This window comes from Condylura cristata, unplaced genomic scaffold, assembly GCF_000260355.1.
Source record: "Condylura cristata isolate star-nosed mole 26May11 unplaced genomic scaffold, ConCri1.0 scaffold00001, whole genome shotgun sequence".
In the NCBI taxonomy this organism is placed as follows: Eukaryota; Metazoa; Chordata; class Mammalia; order Eulipotyphla; family Talpidae; genus Condylura; species Condylura cristata.
Window position 1 is genome coordinate 70,172,256 of NW_004567102.1, and position 17,427 is coordinate 70,189,682.

Consider the following 17,427-nt stretch of genomic DNA (forward strand, 5'->3'; position numbering starts at 1 on the left):
GCTCCCCACTCTGTCTCTGGTGAATCCTCTCACCCTCCACATCTCTGGCCTGTACCCCAGTTCCATATGAATAAATAAATAAATCTTTAAAATAAAAAAAAATGTTTTCTCCTCAGTAACATACTATACAATATTCTATATTAATGTTGTATATATAGTCATGGTCTGCCTACCCTCAGAGGAATCTAAGTTTATGAGGGTGAGAGATTTTTGTATTTATTTTGATGTTACTTTTTACTGCTTTGTCTCCAGCAGTACCTGATATAGAGTAGACAATGAAATATTTGTTGCTGTTGAATGATGGTCAAGAACCACTCTATCTTACCTCAAGCCAGGTTCTTCTTTCCAGTCTCTCCTTTCTATAGGTAGCAGTTCTAAGCTAGTTTGTGCAAGTCAGAACCCTGGTTGATGCTTTTTATTCTCTCACTTTCCACACCTTGAAATTCTGCCAACACACACACACACACACACACACACACACACTTCTAAATCTGTGACCTTATTTTCCCCTTATTTCAAAGACCTTACAACCAACTGATATTTTCCATTTAGTCATTTTTCATGCTTGCCTTCCTGTTCCCCCAAATGTAAACTACATGAGAACAGATTTGTTTGATCACTGACAAAACTTTAACACCAAACAATTGACCCCAACAAAGACAGGCTTGCTTAACCAACATGTAATATCTTATAGAGATATAAATGCCTCTCAAAGAATCATTAATACTTGAAAAAAAGGAATCTGACCTGTTTCTGAGTATTGCTCCTACCCCTAAAATCTTTTCTGTGCCAAGAGCAATGGAGAAATCTGATTGGCCCAACTGGGTCACATGTTGGTTGAGGTCTGGGGGAAAGTCTATGCAATCCAGAAAGAGAGAAAGAGAAAATAAAGTTCTGTTAGCTGAAGGGAGTGAGGGGAGAAGGCAGAGTATGGGGGAGGCAGAAACAACAGATGGCCAGCACTGAGATTTTCCAGAGTGGGAAGAGAAACACAGGGAGAAGCTGGGGCCCCAGTGGAAGAAGTATCCCCAGATAACCTGGCCTTTCTACACCTTGCTGATACTCCAAACCTGTCCCTCTGTGCTTTGCCTTGCTGTGCCCTGCTTCTTGAGTGACTCCCAGTGGGGAGTTTCAGGAGGGATCTCCCTGGCAGGAACAAGGCTAACACTTCACAGCCAAAATTGGAGGAAAGAGAAAAGCAGAGATCAGCAGTATAAACATGATTTCTATTTTCCACTGTACAGAATATTGTTCACCAGCTCATTTGTGCAATGCTGCATCTGTGGCAATAAAGATGAATTAACAACTCATTTTTAGGTAGGGGTAAAAATGAATTAGTGTGAAAATCAGCAACAGCTGTGAGGTGGGCATACATAACATGCCTTCACATTCAGAAAAAGTATAAATCTCGCTGCTGTTATTTAGCTCAGGGTTTTTTGTCCAACTTTTTTTTTTTTTTGAATATAACTAACCACATGCAGTATTTTAAATTTACAAAATTTATGTCTGTGTGTAGGAACGTTTCTTGGGTTCTCCTGAGATTAGGGAGCCCAAGCTAACCACGGGCGCATGCACATTCTTCCCATCGTACAGTACTTTAAAATTAATAGCACATGCAGAGGAAAAACTAAACCCTTTGACGTCACTCTTGAAATGAGGAAACATAAACAGAAAAGGCTCCACTCCAGTAAGCTGCCAGAGTTGAAGCTGATTGGTCTCTGCTTTTCCTTGCCTGTGGCAACTGACAGCGGCCTCCCAGCCTGGCAGGCTCGCTGCTCCCCAGCCAGTCTGTGGGTCTGGGCACCGCAGCGGCTCGGCTCTGTCCCAGGGCTTGTCTGGGAGACGAGCGTTGTACTCACCCGGAGGGACTCTTACCTTCCTGCTTACTCGAGCTCTCTGCGTGCTTTTGTGTTTCTTTTTTCTTTCTTTCTTTCTTTTTTTTTTACTTAATTATATTCCTAATCCTGGATGAAGTTGCTGGATTTCGCAGCACACGTCTTCATGAACGAGCAGCAACGCTCAGAGATTTCACGGCATTCAAAGGTCACAGAACTGCCACTATGGTTAAATGTCTTGTTTAATGGTTGAGGTAGGTACAACAAATTTCGGCGGCAAGCTCATTTTTCTTGAGAAAACAGACGCACAGAAATATGGCAGGAGTTTTATTTAAAATGAACCTGTGCATATATATTTTTTTGGGTCTGTGATTGTTACTACAGCAACCAGCTTTTGAATTTCCTTCCTTTTTCTGGGCGAACTGACTAAACATGATCACTTACCCTGAATTAACTGTTTGAGGGCAGCAGGGCTTCATTCCCTGCAGCTTGGGACACTCGGGCATTTCTGTTACACTTTTAGCCCCCACTTACCCGACTGCTTTTTTTTTTTTTAATTGAATGCAATATTTTCTCTTCAATGTAAATCTTAGAGTTGGGCATTTTTATTTTGGGTGGAGAGGATAGAAAAGGATCGGGAAAGATTGGTGAGGGTTGTGGAAAAGGGAAAAAGAAAATGAGTTGTTTTCTGGAGTTTGTGATGTTGGTTAATAGTGGACTCCAAGATGAAATTAATAAGAGAGCAAAAGCTGGTAATGAGATTGGAGGCAGGAAAATTGACAAGGTGTTTCAGAAAAAAAATTCTTGAGGGAAATGTACTTTGTTGTTTGTTTTTTAAAAATGTTCTGGATTTAGATATCAGCCAGGGAGATGCAGGCATTCAGTTGTATGATCGATGATTTAACTATTATTTACAAAGAAAAATAAAAACTTATTTTATTAACCCTGCCTATTTGCTAATTATTCTTTCCATAGTAGTTGAAAGTAGAGTGAGAAATTTAATTAGATGCTGAAGTGATTGAGTCTGGAGACCAATTAATCATCAGTAGATTCTGTTCTTCATGTGCTCTAGTCAGAGTAGCTACTAAATTGTTAGATTCAACCACTTTGCCAGAAAGACAGGCATATGCATTCCTATACAGTAAACACACTCAACTGCTTTAGGAAGGAGGGAAATTAGGCAGAGGGCAATGTTGTTTTCAATGGTAATTATGCTGTATTGAGAAGGGCCACTGCTAAAAGTCATTCTAAACTAATGAGTCAAATTTACAGAGGCAATTCAGGTACTATATGATTAACATTGATTTCCTTGTTACCCTTCTCAAAGTTATGCAATAACAAGTTTTGTTTGAAATCTTTACTCTGTTCCCCCCCCCCCAAAATCTTGATTTTGTTTAAGGTTTCTGTACGTCGAGGACCAATGATTTTAAAAACTGGGTCATGTTAGCAGTACTTTTAAGCAGGATACTAAATACATAGCACATTTCAACGGGTTAACAAAATTAACTGCCTAAGACTGTGGTGTACCCAGTTAAGAACTGCAAAAATATTAGCTCTGAAATGCAGAGGATGTCTGTGAATGGACAATTGCTTTTCTGCAGCGCCTAGGCAGAAAACAAGGACTTTGTGTGTTGCAAATGCTTAACTGCAGCTCCTCCATTTCCTCTGCTTTATCTTATTCCTGGTTGGTGAAACAAAGACAGTGTCAGTAGTTAAGTCTTGATAGACATTTTCCCTAATAAGATGAAGTTGCTTTTTGTCTCAAGTAGGAGCCCAAAGTTAACTAGTTGCAACTCCAAAGCTGTATCTGCTCCAGAAGGATTTTACCTGACACTAAGTTGTACTGTTGCTGAGTGTACTGACTTATTTGAACAACAGGAGAAAAAGTCAGGGGGATATATGTCAACCAGCTAGTTAGAGGAAGCTAACTTCAATTGCATTTCTTAGGACAAGGGTAGATAAATCTAAGATGTGTCAGAGACAGACAAAACTTTAGGGAAAATAATTGCCCCAGTGCATCTTTTAATGGCTTACCCTGGCTTACAGTTAACACAAAGCTACCCATTGTCGGTTCTCGAGAAACACCTAGTAAAAATGTTTACTGATAATTTACTACCTGTTATACGTTGTCAATTATGTAAATGATTTTTAAGTATGACATTCGAAAATATTTTTGGTGTTAGTTCAGCTTAAAATATTGTCTAGAAATCAACACATCAGTGCCACAGTTTTCCAGAGATGAATGTTATTTTCAACCAGAGGACTTCTTACTTCAAACGGATACAAATGTAAAATGACCAAGTTTCCTCAAAGTGGGAATGTACCACCTGGAAAATGCCTCTGCCTAGTAATTAATCTTCCAAAGTCTAATTTGTTGTTAGCCAGACTCAAATCACAGGGGAAGCTGTTTGTTGACTCACAGAACATGGTGCTGGAAGGAATGTATTAGGGGGTAAACTAATCCCAAGCAGGACTAAAAGGCCTTCATTATATTAAAGAGACCTGTCAAAACTAAGATTCAAGTTTCATCTAAATGTAAAGGCTAATAGACATTATAAGTGGCTTAGCTCAGATTTATTTCTTGAGGATAATTTACAGGGGAAATAGGTAATTTATTGGGGGTCCCTGTAAGTACAGACTTTCTTATCTAAAAACTCTGTCTTAATTCAGCTTATATATCCTGAAAGTAGTCCATAGACAAGTGGAAGCTCCTTTTAGGAGGCACATCTGGACGAGAAGGAGTTTGGCATTTGGAAATTTATCCTCAAGCACTGATGTCTAGAGGTGCTTTTCCATGGCAAACCCCCTCCATTTGTTCTCCAGCCTCCACATGGGTATCCCCACTTCTCTTAAAAGGATATTTTGGGGTACCCTTTCAATACCCAGAGTTGGAGTCAAGATTCCAGCTTCCACCAGTGGCCTTTGGGTGGCTATGTCAACAAGCCTACTTTGATTCATGAGATGATGTGTGCTGTGTGTATTAGCAATCTTTAAGGTAGCTGGTATGGAAATTTGGCACTAAGAAGGGAAGCAGTAGAGAAACCCAAAGTGACTAAATATCTGTTACGTACTGGGCAGTTTTAAAGAGTTGAAACAAATGAAATGTGTCAAAGTTCAGTGTATAATCAAGGCAACTATACTTTCCCAGGGAACCTGCCTGGGCATCCTCATTTAGGGTCTAATTAGTTGGATGCATCTGAACTGTGAGCAAGTGCTCACTATTAAGCTCAGTTTCATCCATTATATAAGCACCTGGTTGTATTGGGTTTGTTCATATAATCCTTTGAAATCTTTATAATATTCATATTCTGAATTTTTAAAATTCCATTTATATGTATGCATGAAAATGTCAACACTTTATTAAAAATACTTCTGGGTGCTTTTCATGTATCAAAGGTAATATATTTACTTTTATTATTGTGATCTTTAAATGATCACTTGAAAGCATTGACACATTGCTTATTGCCACATTGAAACTGCATGTTGGTTAATGGTGTTCTTAAAGTTTTTGCATTAGTTGATTGCATATGCCTGAGTTGGTGAATTAAATCTGTGCATTGGAGTGCTCTACATCATCACTTGAACTTGGAACTCCTAGAATATAGAAAGTAGGAGCCTTTTGAGAATGCTGACAGCAACCCCAGATGCAGCAGTATCTGGTAGAAGCCAAGAAGGGTCCCGGCTATGATGACTTTGAATGATGATACTATGCAGGTTATAAGAAAGGCTCTTGGTGTCAGGAAACTGAAAAAGGGACTTTGGACTTCTAGAATTGACCTGTGTGAATGCAAGCAAGTTTTTTAAACTTCAAGAACTTTATTTCCACATCTTTAAAAAGAGGGTGTTGGAGAAATACTTCTAGGAAGTCTTTATCCTTCCCAAATTCTATGGTTTACTCTAACAAGGTTAATACTGGCACATTCTCATTAATTTTCTTTTATTCTTCCACCACCCCCATCCTTTTCTTATATTATTTCCCTTCATAGTTTTCTTTACTGAGTTATTCAGATTTACATAATTTTACCCCCAAAATGCTTCATGGAAGTTATTTTGGAGGACTTCACTGTTACATAACAAGTGCCATTTTTTCCCTAAGTGCCAATCACTGCCTTAGATTTTCTGTAGTATTTCACTTATGTCTCATCAATACAAATTCTGTTTTCTTTAGAGAATAATTGAAAACATTGGCAACTAAGTTGCTGGAAGAATCCTTAGAAAAAGATTTGTGTGTAAATTTGTTGTCCATTGAGTATCTGCTCTGACTGCCTAGATTATACAGGGCTACTGTTCATCCTTGGTAAAGTTACCTACCTAAATCCAGGCACAGGTGGTATCCCACTTGTTTCAGACCTGAATCGCCACTAAGTGAAGTTATTAGCTCAAGCATGGAGAATAGGAAGTTTGTAGTTTGGATAAATCTAAATACAATGCTATACCAAATACACAGAAATCTATTAAGCAATATATAATTCTTAGTAAACTATGACATGTATATATATATATATACATATATATACTATCATATACATGCATATATATGTGTATATATATACATATATATATATATATACACCACATTTAAAAAATCAAAATCCTTTCATGAGTGCTTTATACATTTATTCATATACCACACAGAAGTTAATAGTCTTTACCAATATACTGGTAAAGAAAGTTTATATCATATATGTAACTTTTTGTACTTATTAATAAAAATTAAGATTGGTAGTGAGATTTTAATGGAGTTTCCTTATGTAAAATTTGGAGTAATGTTTGTTTTAGTTTTTCCTTTCTAGGTGAATTTTCCTGAATTGATCAAAATTGACATTTAAAGATACCAAATGATGAGTTTGTATAGATATATTCTTTGACCCTAGCAAGTCTAGTCTGAGAACACATTAAATTATTTTTTTATTATTGCATTCTTTATAACATAACAATTCAGCAATTGCCTCATCCCCTAACAGGTGAGTTCTTTATTATTTTCAACCCATATGAGAGCATACATATGGTTTCTTGAAAAATGAGATCTACAGGCACAAATCTGGGGTACTTTTCAAAATGTGGTAACTACATTCACATTTATATAAAAGCATACACCCACTCACACACACTTACAGAAAATTTCAGAACATTCAAATACAAAATTTAACAATGGATATTTCTTGGAGGGGAACTTTGAGTATGGGATGGGGACAATTCTTAACTTCTCATCTGTATACTTGAGAATTATTTATCTCTCATAAGCATACTGTAATAATGAAAGAAAGTGACATTTATTATTGTAAGCTAGAGAGAAAAGTTAGAAAATGATAAAACAAGAACTCTATTTTATTCACAAACTGCTTCTTTATTTAGCTTCTTCTTTGAACCCTACTGAATTTCTTCTATGTGCCCTTGACACTGCTAATGGGAACTTGACGTAAATCCTGCAGGTGAGGAGAGAGACAGCCTGTCTCTCCTGCTTGAGTAGCTTTGGGTCAATCATCATCTTAGGCAGCAGTTCCCTCATGTATCCCTCATGACTAAACTAAGGGTTTAGTCAAGCTCAAAATTCTTTCCAGCTCTCATGTGTCTAAGAAAACTTTTTGGTCTGTTGCATGCCCAAATCTTTGAAATCTTTCTCCATAAACTGAATGTACATTTTACTGGACATATTGTACTGGTTTGAATATGTTAGCTGTTTCCTGTTTGAAAATTAGTCAGTGTGACTTAATATTTCAAATTTATTAAATATGCAAAATTTATATTTATTCAAAGAATATCTAGGAAAACCTCACATCATAGATACTTTTTGTGTGGTGGAACATTTTTTGTTTTGAAGGAAGACTGCATATTAGCATTATGAAAGTCTCAGGTGTGCAACATTAGATACCAACATGTGTATAGACTTAAAATAAAAATCTACCATAGTAGCATTTATTCACAAAAGAGTAGAAAACACTATTCACATTAATATGTGCAGTTTGTACAGCAATACAAGCAACTAATACTTCAGCTTGAATATGATTTATACATTTCTTGGTTTTCCAGGAGGAAAAATAAGACTTTCATTTCCCTTTTTCATTATGTCACTTGCCAGCTGTGTCCAGTCAGATGAAAGGACTTAGTCATTCACAAAAAGTGGAGACGCATTCTCATAAAAGGAGAGGCTGCATTAATACAGAGGTTTAAAGAATGCCTTGATTTAGAAAAGGTCAGGAAATTTAATAAAAAAGTTGTTTTCCTTCTAATAGAAATATCGTATATTTCTATGCAGCTAAAAGCAGTGTTCTTGCTCTTTCAATTAAATAATATGTTTCAACTTGGTTTTTAGTTTGATTTGGAAACTATAAATATTCATTATTTAGCAATTTTATTTTCTATTTTTCTAGAATTTTTATGATTGTGTTTGCTGTAAAGAATAATTAAGTTAAATTAAAACAAAAGGGATAAGTTAAAACAGTAGGAATTGGTGTGATAGCATTGTTGAATGACCAGTACTAACATTCTAAACTTCCTTATAACATTTCTTTATTTAAAAATAATTAAATATTAAAAAAAATTAAATGGCTTAAAAGTTAAAATATTGAGAGATGTTACTTTTTCACTGACTCTGTTGCCCTGCGTGCCCACACGTGTGTGGGTGCAGGAGAACAACCAAAGATAAATGTTTGTAATAGCTTTTTATGTGGTGTTCATGTGAAAAAAAAAGAAAAAACTGAGTTGGAGATTATTTCCTATCAAACATATATTGTCTCCTTTAATGTAAATCTTTGAAAACAAATCAGATACCTTTGTTAAATTAAATGGCAAATATATATAATTTTTTAAAATTTAGTTTGTATATTTTATATGGAGAGAGAGAAGGGAAAACAGGAAGAAAAAATGAGGCTTTTTTTCAACGCACTAAAGGCCCAAGTTCAAGTTCTACATGCTAACATTTCTAAGGTAATACTTTTGGCAAATTATTTAGCACTTTTGACTTTCCAGTCTCCAAAATGTAGACTTAAAGTGAAGTATGTTGGGATTCTCAGTTTTCTAGGATTTGGTTAACTGGACTGCTTTCATGTGTATGAGTAATTAGTCACTTAATTCAAGCAAATGTCAAGCAACTGTTCTCAGGACTTTTCTGTTATGAAAGGGTTGGTTATGCCCATTTTAAAGATAAGGAAATAGAGGTACAGAGTTACAGTTAAGAGTGTTTGTCTTCAACTCAATATTTTTAATATCAGCTTTAAATGCTATTATACATGTAAAATTCATCCTTAGGAATACTAAACATGAGTTATAAATTTATGTTTATGCAAAACATGAAAATACCTGTTTCAAAAGGTGAACACAAAGTACTTGCTATATACTTACAGGAGGCTTCAATATAAAGAACTCATTATTTCATTGTAAGTGCATTCGCAAGGATGAATCTGATGCTTGAAATTCATAAGGTTGCTCTGAGAGGCAGGACAGTGTAATGCAGGCAGTGCAGAGAGCCACTCATTTCAGGTCTCTTGTTAGTTCTGTGATCCCGAACAAGGTACTTAGTCTCTGGGTCTCATTCTGTTTCTTTATAAGATGAAGGTATTTATAGTATCTGCCTCATAAGATTATTGGGAACATTGAATGAGTTTTATTTGTCAAGTACTTAGAACAGTGTATGAAAGATAGTTAAGTGCCATGTATGTATCAATTAGTATCAATTAGCACTATCTGCTTCCAAATTCTAATAGCTAACTATTTTGTGTGTAATGATGGATGCCGGGGGCTTTAAAATTAAGAGAAATGTAGTTCATTTTACTTTTCTATATTAAGCTATAGCACATATAGAGAAAATACCCCAAATAATAAATGTACAGAATGGTCATTGTAAATGAAATCATTACCCAGCCAAGAAGTAGATTATTGTCACCTCATACATCCCTTCATGCTTCCTCTTTCTTTCATTCAGTTTTATATCTTGAGACTTATTAGGTTGTGGTGTATAACTGGATTTTTTTTTTAATTTGCAAAGCTGCATAGTGTCTACCTATCTCAAAGTGCAACATTGCATTCAGCCCTTCTATTGTGGAAAAACATTTGCAAGTTTCTAGCTTTTATTGATAGATCATGAATAACGCTGGCCTGAGTATTCTAGCATCTGTCATATGACATATATGTATATATATTCTTGCTAATCACACATCTAGGAATAAAGTTGCTAGGTCACAGGGAATGTTCATGTTTATTCTATGAACATAGTTATTCTGTGAACATATATTCTGATATAAACTGTGTTCAATACTTTAGTAGAATACTCAAAATTACTGAAATAGTTAAATTACACTCTAACCAACAATATGGTAGTTCACTTCCTCACAAACCTTACATTTTAGTATTTCTGGTAGGTATGTAGTAATAAGTTTCCTGATCATTAATGAATTTTGAGCATGTTTTCACATGTATATTGGCCATGCAACTATCTTTTCTGTCTAGTCACTAATCAAATTATATGTATACTTACTTACAGAAATTCTTTATATATTTTTGACAACTTTGTTGTATATGTTACAAATATTTACTCCTTTTGGTAATATCTTGTTCTTCAAAATTGTTTTGATAATTCTTAGTTCTCTACATTTCCATAAAGTTTTAGAATTAACTTAAGACTCCTTCTTTAAAAAATAAGATCCTGTTGATATATGGATCAATTTGGGAAGATATATACCTTTCTTGAGTCATGAACATAGTATATCTCTCTATTTATTGTGGCTTTGTGAATTTCTGTCAGTAATAACTTATACCTTGCCTTATGGTTATTTTATACATTACTTGCCAGGTGTATTACTGATTACTTAATATTTAAATACTATTCTAAATGCTGTTTCTTTAACTTCAACTTTTGGTTAATGATATATAGGAAAAATCAACTTTTTATAGCAATTGCTATCAATCATTTTGTTAAGCTCACTTATGAATTCTAAAACTTTATCTGTAGATTCTTTGGATTTTCTATGTAGGTAATCAATCATGCTATCCAAAAACATATATACAATGATATATCTCAGTGCTAATACTGAGTCTTTGTCTTATTGTATTGAGGAGGATTTTCAGTAAATGTTTGAAGAGGTAACAGAGGTTACCTTTGTATTATTTTCAATCTCAGAAGGAAATCTTTCAATATTCTACTGTTTAGCATGTTAGTTCTAATATTTGTAAGTTCCCTTCTATACCTAGTTTGCAAAAAATTTTAAAGATTTATTTATTTATGCATACAAGAGAGCTGACGTCTAGGCCAGAGGTGTGTGTGTGGAGGAGAGATGAGAGGATTCACTCAAGACATAGTAGGGAGAGAAATAGGCAGAGTGACAGAAATATACCATGGAGGGGAGCAGTGGATGAGACAGGAGAGGGCTGCTGAGCCATGTAGCTTCCTGGCTGGGGAATGAACTCATGCTTCAATGACTGGATCTCTTCATTGTGCTGAGACTTAACCCCTTGTGCCACCAAGGATACTCCCAGTTTATAAAAAGATTTTATAATGAGTATATATTTGATATATCGAAAGTTCTTTCTGCTATCTGTCTTATGAGTTTTCTCTTTCATTCTGTCATAACAAAGACTGATTTCATAAATCAAATTGAACTTAAAGGTCTGGGACAAACCCAACTTACAAACGATATGTTGTGTGTTTTTTTGTTTTTAAGATTTATTTATTTAATCACACAGAAATGGGTGCAGGCCAGAGGTGCAGGAGGATTTTCCAGAGACAGAGTGAGGAGCAGAACAGGCTGACTGATGAAGTACACTGCTGAGGGGAGCAGCGGGCGGGTCAGGAGAGGTCTGCCGCGCCATGTGGTCACCTCCGGGGCAGGCAGGGATTGAACTCATGCTGAAGTGGCTTTAGCGTTTTAGTGCTGTGCTTTAACCTGCTGCGCCACCAGGCAGGGCCCTGTTGTGTGCTTTAAAAAAAAAAAAAAAATTCCTTGTTATTTCGGGATTGTAAATAAGTTTTAGAATTTTGAAAACTATTTTGATGGAAAAAAATTAACCTAAAATTGATCCTCTTCTGGCAGTGACCTTAACAGGCCTCCACTGATCTCATAAAATGAGTTATAAAACATTACCCTTCTTAAATTTTCTGGAGGGATTTAATATAAATTCCTTTTATTTTTTCCTTAAGCACTTGTTAAACTTTATTAATAAATCCATCTGGGCCTGGAATATATTGTGGGCAAATTTTTAGTTACTGTTTTACTTTCACTAACGTTTATGGCTATTCTGATTTTCTACTTTTACTCAATTTTTGGTAGTTGTGTATAGGTCTAATTTAGCTTATATAAGTGTTATATTAGCATAAAGTTGTTCAAAATATCTTGTTATAGTATTAATCTCACTTTTGTAGTTGATATTAGTTTATTGTACTTCTTTTGATTTTCTTTTGTTCACCAAAAGTGTAGCCAGGAAGTTATCAATTTTATTAGTCATTTCAAGTAAATAACATTTAACTTGTTACATCTTTTTTAATGTATAGCTATTGTCTAATTTTATTAATATCAGTCCTTTGTTATTTCCTTCTTTCCTTATGCTTATTTACTGGAGGTTTTTTCCTATTTGTTTTTTGTTCACTATTTTTTTCTTCTCTTTGAATATATACATTTAAAGCCATAAATTTTCCTAAGCAAATAAAGCTACAGCCCATGAATTTTTAGAGTTAGTGTTTATATTATCAGCTAATTCAAGATAATTTTAATTATAATAACTTTTCAACACATAAATTAGATTTTTAACACATAGATTTTAATGCAGTTTTTTTTTTTTTTGGTCATTGTTCCCTAGAATAATTTTTACAGTGCTTATGGCTCATTTATATATGATTTGATCTGTCATATTTTTTGAAACTTATATGATTGATTTGATATACACGTTTATAAATGTTTCACTTGCTCTTAAAATAAATGTCTTCTGTAGTTGTTAGCTACATCACTTTATATATGTCAATTAGGATATTAGTTAATCATATTATGCAAGTCTCCTGTGTCTACTTATTTTTTCCTATCAATTATTTCCTACTAATTATAAAAAGTATGCATAAAGCTCCCACATAGTTATTGATTCATTTTTCCTGTTAGTTCTACCTTTTATTTCATATACTATAAAGTTACAATTTTTATAGGTCAAATGGTTGAATATCAACATCTTTATAAAATTTAAAATAATGTTTTGATGCTATACTGTTATATCATATTCTCATAATGTGAGTGATAACTGGTTCCAGAGGAACAAAAAATCCTGACATTGTGTTCCATGGGCCTCCAAGACAAGCTCACTATATGAATAGACAGTATATATGGAATTAGAATGCTTTAAGGGGAAGTGATCATGCAAGAAACAACATCTAAATAGTTTCCTAAAAGGAGTGGAATGATATTTCAAACAAACAAACAAACAAACAAACAATAATACTTATATACAAATTTTACAATGTTATCTCTTTTTGGTGAATTGAAACTCACAATTAAAAAATCCCTTTCTTCCGTTTATTAATGTTTTTCCCTCAGTTCTACCTTGGCCAATACTGAAATCTGCACAGATTTTAATATTGGATTGTCTGTAAACAATCCAAAATTTTTTTTAGTTGCAGAGAACTACTTGCAACTGATTTCCTATTGCTTTTTCATGTTTTATCATTTTCCATTCTCACAGCTTTTAAATTTTTAGATGATTTAGATGTGTCTCTTTGCAAAACAGATATTGTGGTGTTGGTTTAAATGCAACCTGATTATATTTATTTCTTCAGTGGACTTTTCAGTCCTTTTAATTTATTGTAATAGTAATAGTTGACTCTTAATATGTTGTAAAGTCTCCCTATGAACATTCCCTATAAATATTTTAATATTTTTCAGCACCAAAACTTTTAGAATTTCTTTTTGTAATTTTGCTTTCTGTCAAAACCTTCAATCTTGTCTCACTGTCTTTGATTGCATTAATTATATTTAAATCTTTGTAACAGTTTTCATATCTTCTATATAAATATTTCTCAGGTTCTTGGTTGGATAAAGTAGTGTTGTCTATCATATGCCTCATTAATTTTAATGGAGCATTGGACAGTGAATGTACAAATACCAAGATAACTTGAGACCAAGAATAGCAATATCTTTCTCCAGATAGAATTTACATTTGTTTTTGGCATTAATAATCCTGATTATCTTTATTTGATTTTGTGTTGAACAACTATATATAAAATATTTAAAACAGTAACTGGTATGTAAGTACTGTGCAAGCTTTCCATTTTTCCCTTTTCGTACTTTTTTTTTTTTTTTAAAGATTTATTTATTTATTTGTGCATACAGAACTGGGGTACAGGCCAGAGGCTCAGGGGCGGAGAGAGGCTTCACCAGGGACAGAGTGGGGAGCAGAATAGGCAGATCTGGGAAGTACACTGCTGAGGGAAGCAGCGGGCGGGCCAGGAGAGATCTGGCTCGCCATGTGGTCTCCTCCAGGGCAGGCTGACCCTCCAGGGCAGGCTGCAGGCGGGAATCGAACTCATGAGGAAGTGGCTTCAGATTCTCAGTGCTGTGCTTTAACCCGCTGCGCCACCAGGGAGGGCCCCTTTTCGTACTTTTTTTAAGCATGTGCAAAGAGAAAGAGCTTACTGAGGATAAGATGTATCATTAAAAGACTACAGTATGTACTAAAAGTAAATCCTCAAATATATTTTTGTTTATTTTGTTGTCCTTTCTCCTATATCTAAAATAAATTTTAAAATAGAAAGTTGTATTTATCAAAAAATACATGTTTATCTCCTTTATTTCACTATGGCCATTTTAATCATTATGCAACTTCTTAAAAAATTACAGTCTCATTAGGGTAATTAACTAATTATTATTTGCCTGGAGTTCTTTAACAAATATTATCATTGCTAATATATTAAAGAAATCTTGGGTCAGAGAACTACTTGTAATACACTATTTATAATCTGTAACTTACATTTTTAATAAAGAATATCAAAATGAATTATTAAATTATATATTTATGACATTTTGGTATAAAAGTTAATGTCTTAGGCAGCAGCTGATTTTAATCAGCTGTATTGAGCAAATTTCTTTACTATCCAAATTGTTTCATAGTTCCATACAAACAAATCTAATGTTTCCAAATGAATATGATAGTTCATAGGTGTTGTAAACAATCCAAAAATTTTTTCAGTAGTAGCTATGTCCCATGGATTTAGCAAATTCATTAATTAAATAGTGGCAAACAAAATATATACAGGTATAAACTAAGCTAACTACAGTCAAATTCTGATAATTGCGTAAAACAGGACTTTAGTGTTCTGTATTTGTTTATGGCCTCTAGAAGTTTGTTGACATTTTATAAATATTTGTGTTTTTGTAGTGCTAAATCCAGTGGTGGGGTATCTTAGAACATGGGTGAACTTAATGTTGCCGCTATTGAATGCAAAATATGCTAAGCCCTTAACTAAAGTCCAGTCACTAAGCTTATGAGAAATTTAAAGGCTGAAATAGGGTAAAATGCTTATGTTCAGAGAAGAAATATTCAACAGTTAAGAAAAATGTACTTGATATAGTCTACTATATAGCTTTTCATTTTAAACAGATGAATATTTCTAATTTTAATAATATTTATAATTTTCAATAATAGGAGATAAATACAACATTCACATAAAATTTAAACTGAAAGACTACATAATTTATCTGTGATACTCCATGAATTTTTATTTTAAAGATTTATTTATTTATGCATACAGAACTGGGGTACAGGCCAGAGGTGCAGGAGCAATGAGAGAAATCATCAGAGACAGAGTGGGGAGCAGAACAGACCCATGGATGAAGTACACTGCTGAGGGGAGCAGCGGGAGGGTCAGGAGAGGTCTGCCACACCATGTGGGTCAGCTCTAGAGCAGGGATCGAACTCATGCCGTGGCTTTAGCTTCATAGTGCTGTGCTTTAACCGGCTGTTCCACTAGGGAGGACCTCATGAATTTTTTTAACTAAGCAGAGATTTTTAGCTTGATCATATTATAAATAACACTTTTAACAAATTATTGGGTAAATAAATACCAGTAATGCAGTTTTTAATTTCCACTTCTTCAAATTCTTATGGAAAGGTAAATGAGTTGTTTGTTCTGTTTTTAACATAACAGATATTTAGTGTTCCTTCCTTAAAGAAATACAGAATGAAACCCATATGGGTTTGAAGCTAATTTAGTGTATCTAGTCTACATTAGAATGTACAAACCTGGTCATTTTGACCTGCATTTAGATTATTCATGTAATCTTAAAAACAATGACTTTAATTGTTCTCTAACTGCAAAACAGAGCTAAAATTATGTCATTTATCTCTAATATCAGAGGGCTTTTGTTTTTCTAATTAAGGTTTCCGGTAGGGAGAAATTTTTAGTATCTCCAAGATGAGTGTCAAATAGCTAAGCGCTGAGGAGGCTCTTGCCCTGGGCCATCATGCCACTGCTGGTGCTTGGGCGGTGATGCCAAACATTTGCTCTGGTCATGTGTGCTTAATTATCATGCCTCAGTTGCCTGTGTTTTATAGAAGATGGACTGCCACAACAACATGCAAAGATAATTTGAAAAGCAAGTTGTTCGTAGGAGCACTTAGAAGTGTGTGTGTCTTCCTCCATGGTTCCTGTGCAGCATCTGCAGTGTGGTCAGTGTTAAATCCAAGAAAATGCTATGTATGCTTAAATGAAACTGAATGTTACACTCAACATTTTAGACTTTATTTTTGGTTTGAACTAGGTACTTTACCTATACTGGCTGGATTATTTATTATTATTATTATTTTTTACTACAAGAGCCTTAGCTAGATAGATGCTTCTATTTTTCCTGTGAATTAAGGTATATTAATATATGTGTATGCAAGGAAATATATCAATATATCCTTCTAAATAGATATTTATGTGTAGATATAGATATAAGGAGAAGCTACTGAAATGAACATTTGGGGCCTGAAATAATCAAATATCAGTAATTTCCATGGTCAAATATCAATTATTTCATCATATATATGTATGCGTATATACAAACACATCTGTGTCTATACATGTGTATATATTGGCATATATAGATAGGACATTGGTATATAATGCCAGTCTTCTAATTAATAGCGTCTAGAACCCCAAGAAAGAGTTATCAACTGACTTTATATTAAGTGTATGCTTTGCCTCCTGTATAAATGGACAGTCCAGCCTCGGGTGTGGATGTTGCTGTGGCAGCTGTTGACAACTCCAGGCAGAGGAAAGGTTAGGATAACTCAATCTGAGGCAAAGACAGAAGAGTGGTGAACAGTGTTCAGATGTGAGTATTTGAGAGTAAGCAGATGGGGTTGGATGGTAGATTGGATATCAAGAAAGGACACAATAAACTGATATGTAATCTAAGTAATTTATTTTCAGTTTTATTTGTAAAATTGGAGAATACTAATTTGCACCGACCTTATCAGATTGCTATAAAGCTAAGTGATTGTGTGTGCTCATGTGTGTATGTGTGTGGAAGTCCAATGATGTTAGTTTTCACATCCGGTGTGTGTGTCATTAAATAAAATAAATTCTAGAGAAGATGATTAATGATTTCTAGATTTTTTGCGCCATTTATTATGAATG

General features: G+C 34.4%; 1 protein-coding gene across 1 annotated transcript in view; it reads left to right on the forward strand.

Moving 5' to 3' along the window:
* The first annotated feature begins 1,784 nt into the window (after positions 1 to 1,784).
* The window catches only part of PDE7B (phosphodiesterase 7B), a 279,507-nt gene continuing 263,864 nt past the window's right edge, over positions 1,785 to 17,427 (forward strand). Inside the window, exon 1 of the mRNA XM_012722959.1 lies at positions 1,785 to 2,089. Coding sequence (XP_012578413.1) covers positions 2,069 to 2,089 — 21 coding nt within the window. The 5' untranslated portion in view covers positions 1,785 to 2,068. The remainder of the gene's footprint in view (positions 2,090 to 17,427) is intronic.